This window comes from Ranitomeya imitator, chromosome 6, assembly GCF_032444005.1.
Source record: "Ranitomeya imitator isolate aRanImi1 chromosome 6, aRanImi1.pri, whole genome shotgun sequence".
In the NCBI taxonomy this organism is placed as follows: Eukaryota; Metazoa; Chordata; class Amphibia; order Anura; family Dendrobatidae; genus Ranitomeya; species Ranitomeya imitator.
In genome coordinates, this window is record NC_091287.1 from 419,723,109 (window position 1) to 419,743,158 (window position 20,050).

At 45.9% G+C, this 20,050-nt stretch overlaps 1 protein-coding gene across 1 annotated transcript in view; it reads left to right on the top strand.

Moving 5' to 3' along the window:
* The window catches only part of MCM4 (minichromosome maintenance complex component 4), a 57,617-nt gene that overhangs the window by 16,541 nt on the left and 21,026 nt on the right, over positions 1–20,050 (top strand). Inside the window, exons 3-8 of the mRNA XM_069731311.1 lie at positions 4,264–4,428; positions 4,520–4,683; positions 4,775–4,876; positions 6,298–6,393; positions 6,510–6,605; positions 14,034–14,172. Coding sequence (XP_069587412.1) covers positions 4,264–4,428; positions 4,520–4,683; positions 4,775–4,876; positions 6,298–6,393; positions 6,510–6,605; positions 14,034–14,172 — 762 coding nt within the window. The remainder of the gene's footprint in view (positions 1–4,263; positions 4,429–4,519; positions 4,684–4,774; positions 4,877–6,297; positions 6,394–6,509; positions 6,606–14,033; positions 14,173–20,050) is intronic.

Consider the following 20,050-nt stretch of genomic DNA (forward strand, 5'->3'; position numbering starts at 1 on the left):
ATATATATATATATATATATATATTTATTTATTATACACACACAGTAAATGGTGGCCCGATTCTAACGCATCGGGTTTTCTAGAATATGCATGTCCTTGTAGTATATTGCCCAGCGACGTGGTATACAGCACAGAGCATATTGCCCAGCCACGTATGTCACAGGTTAAAAAATAAACATATACTCACCTTCCGATCCGAGGGCCCCTTGTAGTTCTGTGGCCTGTGCGCAGTTCACACGCAGCTTCCGGTCCCAGGGTGTGATGACGTCACGGCCACATGACCGTGACATCATGGCAGGTCCTTCTCGCGTAGGCGCGCAGGACCTGTGATGACGTCGCGGTCACATGACTGTGACGTCATGGCAGGTCCTTGTCGCATACCATCCTTAGCACCGGAGCGGTCACCGGAGTGTCGCGAGGAGCGGGAAAGGCGCCGGAGGGTGAGTATATGATGATTTTTTAATTTTTTTTATTTTTAAATATTAGATCTTTTTACTATTGACGCTGCATAGGCAGCATCAATAGTAAAAACTTGGTCACACAGGGTTAATAGCGGCGGTAACGGAATGCGTTACCCGCGGCATAACGCGGTCCGTTACCGCCGGCATTAACCCTGTGTTTGCGGCATGGAGCGGAGCGCAGGGGACAGTGACTGCGGGGAGTGGAGCGCCGGGGACAGTGACTGCGGGGAGCGGAGCGCCAGGGATACTGACTGCGAGGAGCGGGCGCCGGCCACTGACTGCGGGGAGTATGGAGTGACCATTTTCTTCCGGACTGTGCCTGTCGCTGATTGGTCGCCGCAAAACAGCCACGACCAATCAGCGACTTGGATTTCCATGATAGACACAGGCCACGACCAATGAATATCCGTGACAGAAGGACAGACGGAAGTACCCCTTAGACAATTATGTATATAGATACCGTCATCTCCTCCTGTATATAGTATACATCTGTGTCATCTCCTGTATATAGTATGTACCTGTATGTCATCTCCTCCTGTATATATCTGTCATCTCCCCTGTATATAGTATGTACCTGTATGTCATCTCCCCTGTATATAGTATGTACCTGTATGTCATCTCCCCTGTATATAGTATACTAGCTATTGAACCCGTTCTACGCCCGGGTGGCGAGCATTTATATTGGTATATGGTCTCCATCATGTGCTGCTGCCATCCTGCGCCCGTTCTGTCATGTGCTGCTGCCATCCTGCGCCCGTTCTGTCATGTGCTGCTACCATCCTGCGCCCGTTCTGTCATGCGCTGCTGCCGTCCTGCGCCCGTTCTGTCATGTGCTGCTCCCATCCTGCGCCCGTTCTGTCATGTGCTGCTCCCATCCTGCGCCCCCGTTCTGTCATGCGCTGCTGCCATCCTGCGCCCGTTCTGTCATGCGCTGCTGCCATCCTGCGCCCGTTCTGTCATGTGCTGCTGCCATCCTGCGCCCGTTCTGTCACACGCTGCTGCCATCCTGCGCCCGTTCTGTCATGTGCTGCTCCCATCCTGCTGCCATCCTGCGCCCGTTCTGTCATGTGCTGCTGCCATCCTGCGCCCGTTCTGTCATGTGCTGCTGCCATCCTGCGCCCGTTCTGTCATGCGCTGCTGCCATCCTGCGCCCGTTTTGTCATGTGCTGCTGCCATCCTGCGCCCGTTCTGTCATGTGCTGCTCCCATCCTGCGCCCGTTGTGTCATGCGCTGCTGCCATCCTGCGCCCGTTCTGTCATGTGCTGCTCCCATCCTGCGCCCCCGTTCTGTCATGCGCAGCTGCCATCCTGCGCCCGTTCTGTCATGTGCTGCTCCCATCCTGCGCCCGTTCTGTCATGTGCTGCTCCCATCCTGCGCCCGTTGAGTCATGCGCTGCTGCCATCCTGCGCCCGTTCTGTCATGTGCTGCTGCCATCCTGCGCCCGTTCTGTCATGTGCTGCTGCCATCCTGCGCCACTATTGTATTATATGCCCCCGTATGCTGCTGCCATATAAAAAAAAAAAAAAATACCATACTCACCTATCATCCGGCTCCACTGCAGGTGTGTCTTCAATAAAATGGTGCCGGAAAGCGCGGACTGCGTAGGCGCCGATTCCGGCAGCAGGAATCGGCGCCTGCGCAGTACGCGCTTTCCGGCGCCATTTTATTGAAGACACTGCCGGAAAGCACGTACTGCGCAGGCGCCGATTCCGGCACCAGGAGGAGAAAGAGAATGGCGGCGGAAATGCCGTAAGTAACAAATGGCTGTGGCATGAAGTGCCACAGCCTCATGGCACAGCAATTTGTTACTAACGCCAGTTCCGGCACCATTGTCTTGCTTCTCCTGGTGCCGGAATCGGCGCCTGCACAGTACGCGCTTTCCGGCGCCATTTTATTGAAGACACTGCAGTGTGTCTTCAATAAAATGGCGCCGGAAAGCGCGTACTGCGCAGGCGCCGATTCCGGCACCAGGAGGAGAAAGACAATGGCGCCGGAACTGGCGTAAGTAAAAACTTTCTGTGCCGGGCGCACATACGGCGCCCCCGTGCTCCTGACCCCCTGCTCTCGGCGGCATCTCCCCGTACTCCCGACCCCCTGGTCTCGGCGGCATCTACCCGTACTCCCGACCCCCTGCTCTCGGCGGCATCTATAATGTAACGCTGGGAGCGTCGCGCCTGCGCAGTCTATTAAGGCTTCGGACAGAGTGACGCTCCCAGCGTTATATTATAGATATGTGTGTCATCTCCTCCTGTATTTAGTATATACCTGTGTCATCTCCCCTGTATATAGTATATATATCTGTATGTCATCTCCTGTACTAGACCGCGTTCACACGATATTTGGTCAGTATTTTTATCTTAGTATTTGTAAGCTAAATTGGCAGCCTGATAAATCCCCAGCCAACAGGAAGCCTTCCCCCCCCTGGCAGTATGTATTAGCTCACACATACACATAATAGACAGGTCATGTGACTGACAGCTGCCGTATTTCCTATATGGTACTTTTGTTGCTCTTGTAGTTTGTCTGCTTATTAATCAGATTTTTATTTTTGAAGGATAATACCAGACTTGTATGTGTTTTAGGGCGAGTTTCATGTGTCAAGTTGTGTGTGTTGAGTTGCATGTGGCTACATGCATGTAGCGACTTTTGTGAGATGAGTTGTGTGGCGACATGCGTGTAGCAACTTTTTGTGTGTCGAGTTGCATGTGACAGGTTAGTGTAACAAGTTGTGTGCAGCAAGTTTTGCGCTTGGCGAGTTTTATGTGTGGTGCGTTTTGAGTATGTGCAAGTTTTGCGTGAGGCAACTTTTGCATGTGTTGCAAGTTTTGTGCATGTGGCAATTTTTCCGCGTGTGCAAGTTTTGCGTGTGGCGAGTTTTCCATGAGGTGAGTTTTGCACGTGTGGCGAGTTTTGCGTGAGCCTAGTTTTGCATGCATGGCGAGTTTTGCGCGTGGTGAGTTTTGAGCTGCGACTTTTGTGTTTCGACTTTTATGTGGCGAGGTTGGTGTATGTGTGGTGAAATGTATGCTGAGGGTGATATGTGTTCAAGCAAGTGGTAGTGTGTGGCGCATTTTGTGTGTTCATATCCCCGTGTGTGGTGAGTATCCCATGTCGGGGGCCCCACCTTAGCAACTGTACGGTATATGCTCTTTGGCGCCATCGCTCTCACTTTTTAAGTTCCCCTTGTTCACATCTGGCAGCTGTCAATTTGCCTCCAACACTTTTCCTTTCGGGGGGGGGGGGGGGGGTTAAAATTTCGCCTCACAACATAGCCTATGACGCTCTCGGGGTCCAGACGTGTGACTGTGCAAAATTTTGTGGCTGTAGCTGCGACGGTGCAGATGCCAAACCCCTGGACATACACACACGCACATTCAGCTTTATATATATATATATATTATATATATTATATTTTTTGCAGCTGGAGCCAACAATTATCAGAACGGAAACAACCCCTTTAACACCTCTCTATAGTACTCTATTTTTTTTTTTTTTTTAAACATAAATTTTTATTTATTTACAAATTGTGTCAAGCATTACATCTTATTGACATTAAATTCTTAATAATTAACACAATAACTTTGCAGATTTGCATATAGAGAATGTGATTGGATAGTTATTGTAATGTCACCATTTCCCCTATCCTCTTCCCTTCCCTAATCCCTATTACTATATAATGTCTAGGGACTTTTGTCTTGTTTCATTATTTGTAGTGTTGTCTGAAGCTTGAGCCATAATGGACAAGAAACAAGATTGTCTGTGAATTAAAATCCTGTTCTAATTTGCTTGTTTTTCTTATAAGCTCGGAGTGAGGAAGTTCACTCTCCTCCATCACAGAGACGAAGGACCGAGGACTCCACATCAGTTGGTGAACTTCTGCCTATGCCAACATCACCATCTGGTGATCTCCAAAGTCTCAGTGGGCAAGAGCTGCTTTTCTCCAGCCCAGCCCCATCACGTCATTCAAGTATGTTTATGCTGCTGTGCAGTTCTGTATGCGCTTCTGAAGAGTTTGATTTAATCATGTTAGTAAAACCATACGATCTGTAACATTGCAGTTGTTCAGAGCGAACTTGATTTGAGCTCTCCTCTGACGTATGGAACACCAAGCTCTAGAGTGGAGGGCACCCCTAGGAGTGGCATCCGTGGCACTCCAGCTAGGCAACGGCCTGATTTAGGGTCAGCTCGCAAACTCAAGCAGGTGGATTTGCAGTCCGACCAGGTGGGTTCATCATGTTGTAGTAATGTTGACTATATAGTGCCTTTTTGTTGTGTTTTTTTTCTTTTTAATGTAACTTCTCCTCTATTGGCAGCCTGCTGTGGAAGAGCTTGTGACAAGTGAACAGTCCATGGAACAAAAGCTAGTGATTTGGGGAACTGATGTGAATGTGATTACATGCAGAGAAAAATTTCAGGTGAGAAAGCACTGAGGACCTTTACCTTAGTTTTAATCATATTAAATATTTCCAGAGTTATGTTGAAACCATGTAATCTATATAGTAAAGCGCCCCCATATACTCAGTCATTCATCCAGCAGCTCTCTTATCAATTCCTCCTTAGGCTGGGTTCACATTGCGTTAATGGGAAAGCGCTAACGGACAGCGTTGCACGGCGAAATTAACGCCGTGCAACGCGTCCGTTAGCGCGCCCATTCACGGCAATGGGAACGCGCAGCACTAGCGCGTGCCATGTTCGGCACGCGCTAGCGACGCGCCGGTGTTTCCTGGCGCGCCGCGGACGCTGCTTGCAGCGTCCGAGGCGCGCCCGCGGTCCGTTCCCCGCTCTCGCAGATCGGGGATCTGCGAGAGCGGGGACATTACCGCGGCCCCATTAAAAACATTGCGTTAGCGCAACCCGCTAGCGCTAAACGGGTTGCACTAACGCAATATGAACCTAGCCTTACGCAGGAGTACTTGCTTACCGAGCACGCCTATGTTTTCTAAAAGAGAGCTGTTGCCACACACTACAGCCAATGGATCACTTATTTATGTTCTGCAACTTGCGAACACAGCCTGACAGCAGTTCATCAAGCTGCTAGGTTGGTGCGGTAGAATCTGCTTGTAGGCTATGTGCACACGTAGGAAATGTGGAGAATTTTCTGCACTAAATCTGCATCTCCTGGCAGAATCCGCAGGTGCGTTTTTTGTGCAGATTTTACCACTGTGGATTTCTATAATGGAAGGGTGCAGAAACGCTGCAGAACTGCACAAAAGAAGTGACATGCACTTCTTTGAAATCTGCAGCGTTTCTGCGCAGATTTTTCTGCACCATGTGCACAGCTTTTTTTTTTCTCATTGATTTACATTGTACTGTAAATCACAGTGCAGTTCTGCAGCGTTTCTGCTGCAGAAAAATCTGCTGCAGTTCTGCACTAAATCTGCATCGTGTGCACATACCCGTAATGTTTCTGTAAAAGGATAATTAAAGGGATTCCTAATAATGGAAGACTTCTTGTATAAAGCCGTTGTCCGCTACTGCTCACTCCCATGAGGTGATGGGCGCTGACGACGCAGATGCTTTTCAGGATGTGTGCATGACTTCATTTAGTGTACACCTCCTGGCAAATATGTGGCTTTGCAAAATTACCAACATCAATCACCTCCTGATGCAGAAGTGGCATCGCACAGTTCTATCTGTAGATTACAATACTCACTGGTCAGGGTTTTCCTGGTAGGCGAATGTATGAATGTGTCAGATGACAAGTGTTGCTTTTAGTATGTTTGACATCTTTTGTTTACTTTACAAATTTCTATTCAACATTAGTGATGCAGACTCGGATTTTTAAATAAACAACAATTCTTTTTTTTTTTTCTTTTTTTTTTTTTTCTTCACTTAGCGTTTTATCCAGCGCTTTATTGATCCAGCTGCCAAAGAGGAGGATAATGTTGGCTTGGATTTGAATGAGCCTATTTATATGCAACGTCTTGAAGAGGTAAAATTTAATATTTTTTTTATTTTATTTTTTTTTTGTCAGCTTGTGCACTTTTGTGACGTTTCTAAAGTTTGATAATATTTTAACCTAAACCCCCAATATTTTTTTGTGTATAGATCAATGTGGTTGGTGACCCATTCCTAAATATCGATTGTGAGCATCTGAGGACATTTGACCAAGATCTGTATAGACAGCTTGTTTGCTATCCACAGGTAATCAAGCAATGAACAAGTGTTACTAACTTCAAGGCATTACATTTTTAAGTTGGCTATATCCATGTTGATCCTTTTAATGCCTCTTCTGTTTAGCAAAACCAAGTAGGTGGTTAAGGCAGTGTAACGTGTTAAGTGGGTCCTGTCCATAATAGAAGCCACTTCTTTGCTGGCTCTGACATGCAACTGATTGCAAATTGGCCAAAAGGAATCAAATAGTTTATGGGTTCTGTAGAGCTCTGCCACTTTCATGGCAAGAACAGCACTGCATGCTGAAGACTCAGATTATTTCATTGACTCCGTTCCTTTCCTCTTATTTATCAAATACTTTCTTTCAGCATATAAAAAAAAAATATCAGTGTGTGTCAGTAAAGTCATGGTGCACTTTTGACCAGTCACTAGAAAGCAACAAAAAAACAATAGAAATGTGACATTGCTCCAAATAAAAGAAAAACTCTCCCAGTTTCATACCTATTCAGTGCAGTTTGATGTGGGCTTCATTTGTTGCCCTACACACACCCAAGCGATAGTGAAGTTCTTGCCACACACGGGTAAGGACGTCTAGTGTAACAGAGTGAATAACTTCTGTGATTCTCTGTTTTAAGACATTAAGTCGTTGATACGTTTAATGTACACATGTTGCTTCACATAACCCCAAAAGTAAAAGTCTAAGGGTGTCAGATCTGGGGATAGTGATGGTCGTGGCTTGACAGAACCCCTGCCTATCCACTGCCGCGGGAATGTTCTATCCAGAAACTCACGAACAATGATGGCATAGTGTGGAGGAGCACTGTCCTGTTGAAAGTTGACACCTGGAAATTGTGGCACTGCATACAATTTCAGCATGTCAAGATACGTGTTTGCTGTCACAGACTGCTCCACGAAAAAAAAATGGGCTTGTCACCTTATCATGCATCAGGCCACACCACACATTCACTTTAGGGGTGTTGCGTTCATACTCAATGTAGGCATGAGGATGTTCAGTAGCCCATATTCAGACGTTATGGCGATGAACATGTCCACAGATATGGAAGGTCGCCTCATTGCTAAACACAATCTTCTGCAAAAATCTTGCATCATTGTCGATCTCATAAAGCATATCTCTAGCAAACGCGCATCGTTTGGGTCTATCCGCTGTTTTGATAGCGTGCAATTTGTACCCCTGTAAAACAGACGTTTCTTTAACACCTTATGAACTATAGTCTTACTTAGGTGTAATTGTTGAGCACACGCACAGATTTTTTTTTTAGGGCTCCTTAGGTAGCTATCCCGTGTAGCCTCTACAGACTCATCACTGACTGATGGCGTACCAGAACGGGGGTTCTCCACCAAACTGCCGGTTTCCTTCAACTGCTTATCCCACCGAGTAATGTTTTTCCTATGTGGTAGCGCTTTGTTATAAACGCGCCAATATTCACTTAGCACTTTGGTCATGGATTAAAATTTAGTGAGCTACAGAACACACTGAGCTTTCCTCTGTACCGTCCACATCTCAACTGGCATGGAAAACCACACAGCTGGCATAAGCTTGTGGTTGCATGATGTCACAGACCTGGCAGTGTATTAATCAGAGTTTAGTTTATCTGGGGTTAATCTGTCTGTGGGCTCCGCAACAGCTTAAAAGAGTTTGTGTTGTCTGATTGGTTCTTGTTATGTCTCTGCATGAACAGGTCTGATATGATTGGGCTAGAGAAACGGCGCCAAAATGTAAACTATTATTACTATTATTATTATTTATATAGCACCATTAACCCCTTAATCCCATATGACGTACTATCCCGTCAAGGTGGGGTGGGCCTTAATTCCCACCGACGGGATAGTACGTCATAGCGATCGGCCGCGCTCACGGGGGGGAGCGCTGCCGATCGCGGCCGGGTGTCAGCTGCCTATCGCAGCTGACATCCGGCAATATGTGCCAGGAGCGGTCATGGACCGCTCCCGGCACATTAACCCCCGGCACACCGCGATCAAAGATGATCGCGGTGTGCCGGCAGTGCAGGGAAGCATCGCGCAGGGAGGGGGCTCCCTGCGGGCTTCCCTGAGATGATCGGTACACGGTGATGTACTCACCGTGTACCGAGTGTCTTCTCCCTGCAGTCCCCGGATCCAAAATGGCCGCGGGGCTGCATCCGGGCCTGCAGGGAGCACTTCCGGGTCAGGAGCAAGCTGCAGCTCTAATCCTGCCCGGCTGTTTGTCAGATCACCGATCTGACAGAATGCTGTGCACACTGTCAGATCACCGATCTGTGATGTCCCCCCCTGGGACAAAGTGAAAGAGTAAAAAAAAAAAATTTCCACACGTGTAAAAAAAAAAAAAATATATTATTCCCATAAATACATTTCTTTATCTAAAAAAAAAAAAACCAGTATCGCCGCGTCCGTAACGACCCAACCTATAAAACTGTCCCACTAGTTAACCCCTTCAGTGAACACCGTAAGAAAAAAAAAAAAGAGCCAAAAAACAACGCTTTATTATCATACCGCCGAACAAAAAGTGGAATAACACGCGATCAAAAAGACAACTCTAAATAACCATGGTACCGCTGAAAACGCCATCTTGTCCTGCAAAAAACGAGCCGCCATATAGCATAATAACCAAAAAAATAAAGTTATAGTCCTCAGAATAAAGCAATGCCAAAATAATTATTTTTTCTATAAAATAGCTTTTATCGTATAAAAGCGCCAAAACATAAAAAAATGATATAAATGAGATATCGCTGTAATCGTACTGACCCGAAGAATAAAACTGCTTTATCAATTTTACCAAACGTAGAACGGTATAAACGAAATTCATGAACAGCTGGTTTTTGGTCATTCTGCCTCACAAAAAATCGGAATAAAAAGCGATCAAAAACTGTCACGTGTCCGAAAATGTTACCAATAAAAACGTCAACTCGTCCCGCAAAAAACAAGACCCCACATGACTCTGTGGACCAAAATATGGAAAAATTGTAGCTCTCAAAATGTGGAGACGCAAAAACTTTTTTGCTATAAAAAGCGTCTTTTAGTGTGTGACGGCTGCCAATCATAAAAATCCGATATAAAAAACGCTATAAAAGTAAATCAAACCCCCCTTCATCACCCCCTTAGGCTAGGTTCACATTGCGTTAATGGGTTAATGCTAACGGACAGCGTTGCACGGCGAAAATGTCGCAATTATCGCCGTGCAACGGGTCCGTTAGCGCACCCATTGACAGCAATGTGATTTTCGGGTGTAGCGCATCGCTAGAGCGTGCCATTTTCAGCTCGCGCTAGCAAGGTGCCGTTCTTTTGTAGCGCGCCTCGGACGCTGCTTGCAGCGTCCGCGGCGCGCCCGAGGTCCGATCCCCGATCTTCCAGAGTGGGGACGTTAACGCGACCACTAAATGCGACACCTAAAAAGACATTGCGTTAGCGCAATCCGCTAGCGCTAAACGGATTGCCCTAACGCAATGTGAACCTAGCCTTAGGGAAAAATAATAAAATTTAAAAAAATGTATTTATTTCCATTTTCCCGTTAGGGTTAGGGCTAGGGTTTGGATTACATTTACGGTTGGGATTAGAATTAGGGGTGTGTCAGGGTTAGGTGTGTGGTTAGGGTTACCGTTGGGATTAGGGGTTCGTTTAGCATAGGGTTTCAGGTAGAATTGGGGAGTTTCCACTGTTTAGGCACATCAGGGGCTCTCCAAACACGACATGGCGTCCGATCTCAATTCCAGCCAATTCTGCATTGAAAAAGTAAAACAGTGCTCCTTCACTTCCGAGCTCTCCCGTGCGCCCAAACAGGGGTTTACCCCAACATATGGGGTATCGGCGTACTCGAGACAAATTGGACAACAACTTTTTGGGTCCAAGTTCTCTTGTTATCCTTGGGAAAATAAAAATTTGGGGGACTAAAAATCATTTTTGTGGGGGAAAAAAAGGATTTTTTATTTTCACGGCTCTGCGTTGTAAACTGTAGTGAAACACTTGGGGGGTTCAAAGTTTTCACAACACATCTAGATAAGTTCCTTGGGAGGTCTAGTTTCCAATATGAGGTCACTTGTGGGGGGTTTGTACTGTTTGGGTACATCAGGGGCTCTGCAAATGCAACGTGACGCCTGCAGACCAATCCATCTAAGTCTGCATTCCAAATGGCGCTCCTTCCCTTCCGAGCTCTGCCATGCGCCCAAACAGTGGTTCCCCCCCACATATTGGGTATCAGCGTACTCAGGACAAATTGGACAACAACTTTTGGGGTCCAATTTATTCTGTTACCCTTGTGAAAATACAAAACTGGGGGCGAAAAGATCATTTTTGTGAAAAAATATGATTTTTTTATTTTTACGTCTCTGCATTATAAACTTCTGTGAAGCACTTGTTGGGTCAAAGTGCTCACCACACATCTAGATAAGTTCCTTAAGGGGTCTAAAAAAAAAAATTATTTTCACGGCTCTGCGTTATAAACTGTAGTGAAACACTTGGGGGTTCAAAGCTCTCAAAACACATCTAGATAAGTTCCTTAAGGGGTGTACTTTCCAAAATTGTGTCACTTGTGAGGGGTTCCAATGTTTAGGCACATCAGGGGCTCTCCAAACGCAACATGGCGTCCCATCTCCATTCCAGTCAATTTTGCATTGAAAAGTAAAATGGCGCTCCTTCCCTTCCGAGCTCTGCCATACGCCCAAACAATGGTTTACACCCATATATGGGGTATCAGCATACTCAGGACAAATTGGACAACAATTTTTGAGGTCCAATTTCTTCTCTTACTCTTGGGAAAATAAAAAATTGGGGGCGAAAAGATCATTTTTGTGAAAAAATATGATTTTTTATTTTTACGGCTCTGCATTATAAACTTCTGTGAAGCACTTGGTGGGTCAAAGTGGTCACCACACATCTAGATAAGTTCCTTAGGGTGTCTACTTTCCAAAATGGTGTCACTTGTCGGGGGTTTCAATGTTTATTCACATGAGGGGCTCTCCAAACGCAACATGGTGTCCCATCTCAATTCCTGTCAATTTTGCGGTGAAAAGTCAAATGGCGCTCCTTTCCTTCCGAGCTCTGCCATGTGCCCAAACAATGGTTTACCCCCACATATGGGGTATCAGCGTACTCAGGACAGATTGTACAACAACTTTTGGCATCCATTTTATCCTGTTACCCTTGGTAAAATAACAAATTGAAGCTGAAATAAACTTTGTGTGAAAAAAAGTTAAATATTCTTTTTTATTTAAACATTCCAAAAATTCCTGTGAAACCCCTGAAGGGTTAATAAACTTCTTGAATGTGGTTTTAAGCACCTTGAGGGGTGCAGTTTTTAGAATGGTGTCACACTTGGTTATTTTCTACCATATAGACCCCTCAAAATGACTTCAAATGAGATGTGGTCCCTAAAAAAAAAAAACTGGTGTTGTAAAAATGAGAAATTGCTGGTCAACTTTTAACCCTTATAACTACCTAACAAAAAAAAATTTTGGTTCCAAAATTGTGCTGATGTAAAGTAGACATGTGGGAAATGTTACTTATTAAGTATTTTGTGTGACATATCTCTGTGATTTAAGGGCATAAAAATTTAAAGTTGGAAAATTGCGAAATTTTCGCCAAATTTCCGTTTTTTTTCACAAATAAACGCAAGTTATATCGAATAAAATTTACCACTACCGTGAAGTACCATATGTCATGAGAAAAGAATGTCCGAATCGCCAAGATCCGTTAAAGCGTTCCAGAGTTATAACCTCATAAAGGGACAGTGGTCAGAATTGTAAAAATTGGCCCGGTCATTAACGTGCAAACCACCCTTGGGGGCTTAAGGGGTTAATTCCATGGTGCTGTACATGAGAAAGGGGTTACGTGCAGAGTTATAGATATCGCTTACAGTAAACAAATTTACAATGACAGACTGGTATAGAGGTGAGAGGACCCTGTCCTTGCGGACTTGCATTCTACGGGATAATGTGGAGGAGACAGAAGGTCGGGGGTGCGGCAGCTCTGGTGGTGGTGAGGTGGCAGAATGGGTATTGTAGGCTTTCCTGAAGAGATGCGTTTTCAGGTTCCGTCTGAAGGATCCAAAGGTGGTGGATAATCGGACGTGTTGAGGCGTGGAATTCCAGAGGATGGGGGATATTTGGGAGGAATCTTGAAGGCGGTTGTGTGAGGAACGAATAAGTGTGGAGGAGAGCAGGAGGTCTTGGGAGGATCGAAGATTATGTGAGGGAAGATATTGGGAGATTAGTTCAAAGATATAGGGAGGGGACAGCTTGTGGATGGCTTTGTTAGATCTGTGTCAGTAGTTTGAACTGGATTCGTTGGGGAATTGGGAGCCAGTGGTGGGATTTGTAGAAGGGAGAAGCAGGGAAGTAGCGAGGAGAGAGTTGGATTAGGCAGGCAGCAGAGTTGAGGACAGACTGGAGCGGTGCAAGAGTTAGCGAGGAGGCCACAGAGGAGGGTGTTGCAGTAATCGAGGCGGGAGATGATGAGGGCATGCACAAGAGTTTTAGTAGATTGTGGGCTGAGGAAGGGACGGATTCTAGCAATATTTTGAGTTTGAGGTGACAGGAGGTAGCAAGGGTTTGGACTTGCGGATTTCAGGTGCGGGAGAGAGTGTGATGCCGTTTACCATAATAGATAGACCAGGTAGGGGGGATACGTGAAATGGGGGAAAGATGATTAGTTCGGTTTTGTCTACATTTGAGTTTTTGGAAGCGAGAGGTGGAGGATATGGCTGATAGACACTCAGGGATTCTGGACAGCAGAAAGGTGACATCTGGGCCAGAGAGGTAGATCTGAGTGTCGTCCTCATACAGGTGGTACTGGAAGCCATGGGACTGAGTTGTCCTAGGCCGAGGGTATAGATGGAAAAAAAAGTAGGGACCCTGAGAAAGAGCCTTGAGGGACTCCAACAGAGGGAGGGCGGGATGAGGAGGTAGTGTGGGAGTGGGAAATGCTAAATGTGCGGTCGGTAAGGTATGAGGCAATCCAGGACAGGGCAAGGTCTTTAATGCCAAGGGAAGAAAGAATCTGTAGCAGTAGGCAGTGGTCGACTGTGTCGAAGGCAGAGGACAGGTCGAGAAGGAGGAGGATGGAGAACTGTCTGTTATCTTTGGATGTAAGTCATTAGTAATTTTTGTCAGGGCAGTTTCGGTGGAGTGGTGGGGGCAGAAGCCAGACTGGAGGTTGTTAAGGAGAGAGTTGGATAAGAGGTGGGAGGAAAGTTGAGCATGGAAATGCTGCTCAAAGAGTTTTGAAGCAAACTGGAGCAGTGATATGGGGCGATAGCTGGGCATAGCAGTTGGGTCAAGGTTAGTTTTTTGAGGATGGGTGTGATGGTGGCATGTTTAAATAGATCTTGTGACTGGTCAAAAGTGCACCATGACTTTACGGACACACTGTATTTAAATATGATTTCTACCTTTCTATGTATGTTTTGTATGGCAGGATCATTTTTCATCCCGATTTATCTGTTTCTAGGAAGTTATTCCGACATTTGATATGGCTGTCAACCAGCTTTTCTTTGAGCGTTTCCCTGATTCTATTTTGGAACATCAGATCCAAGTGAGACCTTACAATGCCTTAAAGACTAGAAATATGCGGAGTTTGAATCCTGAAGGTAATGTTTGCATCAATAAATGTTCAGATTCTTGACAAATCATGTTTGGCTATTATTCACAACTGTTTTTGTCATTATTTTGCTGTCCATTTTAGAAACAGATGGCTCACTGAGTCAGCGGCTGCTAACACACTATTATTTTTCTTACTTGGGTACCTGATCCAAGAAATTGTTTTTGCAGATTATACTTCTCTATTCTTCTTTTGCTATCTGTATTTCAGTGAGTCAAAATCGGGAACGGTTGTATGAATGCAGCCTAAAGTTGGTTTCACATGTCCACAATTCATGATCCCTGTATGTACTTGGCTATAAATCTTTTGACATAAACTCATACTCAACAGCCTCATAGGTATAATTGAGGTTGTGTGGCCTGTGAATTGCGGACTTGTGACTCCAATCTACTTTTTTATTTCGGTATGACCTCCAGCAAAGTGATTACATGTTAAAAAAAAATACCTTGCCTAAAAAATACTTATAAACCACAAAATGTCCCACTATTACAACTGGGCACTTCAACTAGCAATATAACCAAATTTTCTATATTACTCAATATGAAATGGAAATAAGAGATCTCAAAGTAATAAAAATTAACTTTTATTAAATGATTTATAAAAACTGATAAAAAAGCAAATGTACTGTCAATAGACACCGAACAGCCGATTACATACTGTAGATGAGGTAAAAAAGATCATGTGGTGATAATTCAAATGTAAAAAAGATCATACAAAAAGTGTTGATATAAATATATACTATAACACCCTTTACAAAAGAGTAGTTGTAACATAGTAACATAGTTAGTAAGGCCGAAAAAAGACATTTGTCCATCCAGTTCAGCCTATATTCCATCATAATAAATACCCAGATCTACGTCCTTCTACAGAACCTAATAATTGTATGATACAATATTGTTCTGCTCCAGGAAGACATCCAGGCCTCTCTTGAACCCCTCGACTGAGTTCGCCATCACCACCTCCTCAGGCAAGCAATTCCAGATTCTCACTGCCCTAACAGTAAAGAATCCTCTTCTATGTTGGTGGAAAAACCTTCTCTCCTCCAGACGCAAAGAATGCCCCCTTGTGCCCGTCACCTTCCTTGGTATAAACAGATCCTCAGCGAGATATTTGTATTGTCCCCTTATATACTTATACATGGTTATTAGATCGCCCCTCAGTCGTCTTTTTTCTAGACTAAATAATCCTAATTTCGCTAATCTATCTGGGTATTGTAGTTCTCCCATCCCCTTTATTAATTTTGTTGCCCTCCTTTGTACTCTCTCTAGTTCCATTATATCCTTCCTGAGCACCGGTGCCCAAAACTGGACACAGTACTCCATGTGCGGTCTAACTAGGGATTTGTACAGAGGCAGTATAATGCTCTCATCATGTGTATCCAGACCTCTTTTAATGCACCCCATGATCCTGTTTGCCTTGGCAGCTGCTGCCTGGCACTGGCTGCTCCAGGTAAGTTTATCATTAACTAGGATCCCCAAGTCCTTCTCCCTGTCAGATTTACCCAGTGGTTTCCCGTTCAGTGTGTAATGGTGATATTGATTCCCTCTTCCCATGTGTATAACCTTACATTTATCATTGTTAAACCTCATCTGCCACCTTTCAGCCCAAGTTTCCAACTTATCCAGATCCATCTGTAGCAGAATACTATCTTCTCTTGTATTAACTGCTTTACATAGTTTTGTATCATCTGCAAATATCGATATTTTACTGTGTAAACCTTCTACCAGATCATTAATGAATATGTTGAAGAGAACAGGTCCCAATACTGACCCCTGCGGTACCCCACTGGTCACAGCGACCCAGTTAGAGACTATACCATTTATAACCACCCTCTGCTTTCTATCACTAAGCCAGTTACTAACCCATTTACACACATTTTCCCCCAGACCAAGCATTCTCATTTTGTGTACCAACCTCTTGTGCGTCACGGTATCAAACGCTTTGGAAATATCGAGATATACCACGTCCAATGACTCACCGTGGTCCAGTCTATAGCTTACCTCTTCATAAAAACTGATTAGATTGGTTTGACAGGAGCGATTTCTCATAAACCCATGCTGATATGGAGTTAAACAGTTATTCTCATTGAGATAATCCAGAATAACATCCCTCAGAAACCCTTCAAATATTTTACCAACAATAGAGGTTAGACTTACTGGCCTATAATTTCCAGGTTCACTTTTAGGTTGTAACTTATGCAATCAATAAATATATATATATATATATATATATATATATATATATATATATATATATATATATATATATATATATAATCATACAGGGTATATTTCTCTATTGCCTCTCATTGGGGGACACAGGAACCATGGGTGTATGCTGCTGCCATTAGGAAGCTGACACTATGCATAAAAAAAGTTAGCTCCTCCTCTGCAGTGTACACCCCACCGACTTGCATTATGAACCTCGGTTTAGCTTAGTGTCAGTAGGAGGTGGACACGAGTCTTTCATTAGACCGTTATCTACCTCAATGTGCGTTGTTTTCTTTCAGATTTTCCAGAGGGATACAGGGTGAACAGTAACACCTGTAGTCCCACATTACGGAGTATGAGTACGGCGTGTACTGCCACCCCGTATCCTCATAGATCCGACAGCAGGACCAAGATCCTAGCACACAAGCGTGCTTAGAAGTCCGGTCCTAGCTCCGTCCCCCACCCACTCGCCCACCAGAGCCTGTCGGTTGGAGGAGACGAGGACGTTCATCACCAGCTCCCTGGACGTCTGATACCTTCCCCATTAGGTTTGATGTTTTAGGTGAGTATTCCTAAGAATCCCTCCTCAAATCCGGAGTAGTCATGGGGGGTCCCTTGGGATTCCCTTTTGTCCGTGGGAGTGCGCAGAGTTCCAGGCTGCCTATAGCCTGGTCGGCGTTTCCCCTAATTTCTTGCCCATCAGGCAGCAAGGGGGACCCAGGGCGCTACTCCTTCTTGGCGGTCTGCATTGTTCCCTGCGCGGTGGCCCTATAGGCAGCAGCGCTGTTTTCCCTGCAGACGCACCTTTCTCTCAGCCCGGCACTGCGGCCTTACAGGCAGCCGCGCTGCTTTTCCGGCAGTCGCGTTCCTTTCCGGTGGCCGTACGTGCTCCGGCACCGCGGCCCTCTCCAGCGGTCGCCCGTCTCTAATCTAAGCCCCGGCTTCTCCCAGGGCCTACATACTGCAACGTGACTCCGCCCACTTCCTTTTCCTCGGGCGGGCTTTTCTCGCGCCCGACCATCATTCCCTGCCCACCGGCGCCATCTTGGTGCTCCTGACCCATGCGGCTAGCTCCGCCCCCTTTTCCCTGTGCGCTGCAGAGTTCTATTTCAGCGCCATGCATGCCTCTCCTCGCCCTTTCCAGCGCACAGTCTGGCGTCCTCATCTGCAGTCACCATCCCCATCTACCTCCGGATGACACAGTGTCCCAGATCCCCTTGACTGGATCCGCTGCAGGAGTTGCGCATTACCTTCCCTGAAAGACTATCTTCCCTGGGGGACCATCTACAAGCTGGGCAGCTTCTTCCTTCTGGAACCGCTTCGTCTGCCGTGAGTAGCTCTGCACTGCAGACTGACACTCTCCTCTGCTCTCCTGTCCCCTAACCTTCTGGTATTTTCCTCAGGGGCCCGTTCGTCATGTCTAATTCTACGGGAAGTCGCTCTCGCCCTCCTACTTCTTCCTCTGCCTTAGTCAAACACTTTATATGTTCGTCTTGTAACGGCAAGCTTCCCTCAGGTCAGTCCTCTCCCCTCTGTCAGACCTGCAGCAATCCTATCATGCCCACCGCCCAGGATTCCCCTGCTGCTGCGCTTGAGAATGAGACCTCCACCCCAGGTTGGGCTTCCGCTCTGTCACATTCGGTAGCGGATCTAACACGGGTGTCCCAGACCCTTGTGTCCGTGCTTGATAGGTTGCCCCTGCAGACTCCCGCAGTAGCCAGCGGGTTGCAGAAACCTCCGTCTGAGCCTCCTATTATAGGCAGCAAAAGATCCAGACAGGAACGCCGGCCTGAGTCCTCTTCCCGTTCCATCTCGCCCCACGGTCCTTCTCTGCGATCGGCTTCTCCCCGATCCTCCTCACCTGAGTGAGAATCTATATCTATGTGTGTAGGGACATATGTCTAGGGTTATATGTGTGACTAGTGATAATGTAACATTTGTCCTGAAGGCAAGTCACACCTAGGTGTTAATAGGTACTTCCTTGGGACTAGTAGAAATTGTCTCCAAATCTCCCCAGGAGGTCTAGCTAGGACCAAGAAGAAGGTAACATTTGGCACCCACTAGGTCTTGGAGGTGAGGTGGTAATTGCGGCCTTAGGGAATCTATTCCTGAGAACCTTTTCACAAGAGTAAATAATATATTCATTAGTAGAGCGGCCGTGCCCAATCAAACAGACCGCAATTATGATATTAACCTGGGGAGGCCGGTCTAGAAACCTGACCTCAGACCAAAGTTATAAATTTAGGCTGCAGACAGAGAATGGTGTTCACATGTGAGGGCAGCCTGAGAAGCTGATGTGTTCCACCAACTCCATTCACCCCCCCTCAGGGAGCAGAAAGAAAACTACCAGTTAGATGATTTCTGTAAGTTTTTCTCCTGTTTATTTTGACACTGTTTTGCATAAGTTTTATGTCTTTTTATTATCATATTTTTATACCTTTTTCTTATTGTAAGCATTGAACTTTTTGTTATTAAAGTATAAAACTTTAACAAGTTGAACCTTGAATGTTCTAAAAGAATCCATAGCCTAAAGGTGTGTGAGCCTTATGAGTGATAGACATATTTTTATTAGTATTATTATTAGTCCGGGACTCGTCGCCCGTGTATTCGATGAGTGGTGGCAGCGCGTATGAGCGGGTGTGTGGCCTGGGTCGGTGTGTGATTTATGCTCCCATTACAGCATAGGACAGATGTTGAATGCTTGACTGAGAGTGGGGAGATAGATTAACCCTTGCAGGCACAACTCCAAGTCACGTGTGAGAGCAGGCACGTGACGAATAAGTGACGCCACAGAGAAGGGATCCGTGACAGCTAGCATGAGGGATATGGTTCAGAGTCTCATTGGAGCAATCAACCAGACCTGTGGCATCAAAGATTCCTCTACGGAACCCACAGATCAGGCGGTTTCGTTTAGACGGTCTAAAACACCTTCCAAGGTTTTCGCTCCTCATCCTGAGTTCAATCAGCTTCTGACCAGAGAAAGGGAGAATCCGACCAGACGTTTTCAAAGAGGAAAGCGTCTTGGCGTCTTGTATCCTTTTTTCCCGGATCTCATCGCCAACTGGACTTCTTCTCCCTCTGTGGATCTGCCAGTTTCTAGACTTTCCACCTTCAAAGCAGCACATCTGCTCTATGCCCGGCCTTTGCTTCCACCTGGGTTTCGAAGTCTATATCCAAATGGGCCAAACAACTCCGTCGGGGCATTCTGGCCGGAGCTCCACCAGAACAGCTGGCGGAACTTGCCACCCAGATTTCTCATGCTGGGAAATACTTGGTCTCTGCTTCCCTGGACGTCTTGTGCTGCTCAGGCATCTAGTTATGTTGTTGCCATCCGTCGTACCGTTTGGCTCAAGGCCTGGCAGGCGGATTTGTCATTAAAAAAAAGTCCCTTACCAGTCTGCCTTTTCAGGGATCTCGTCTGTTCGGTTCAAAGCTGGACAAAATTATTAAGGACACTACCGGGGGCACAAGCTCCCTTCACCAGTCCAAACCTCGCCGGCCTCCTCCTAGGTGGCAATTTCAACCCTTTCAGCCTTTGTCGCTTCGCGGCGTCAAACTCCTTTACCCAACTGCAGCAGAGGCCACAGGCTCGTCAAGAGAGGAAGACTGTATCCTTTAGACCCACTCCTTCCTGGCGTTCCTGCTACTCCCAAGGTA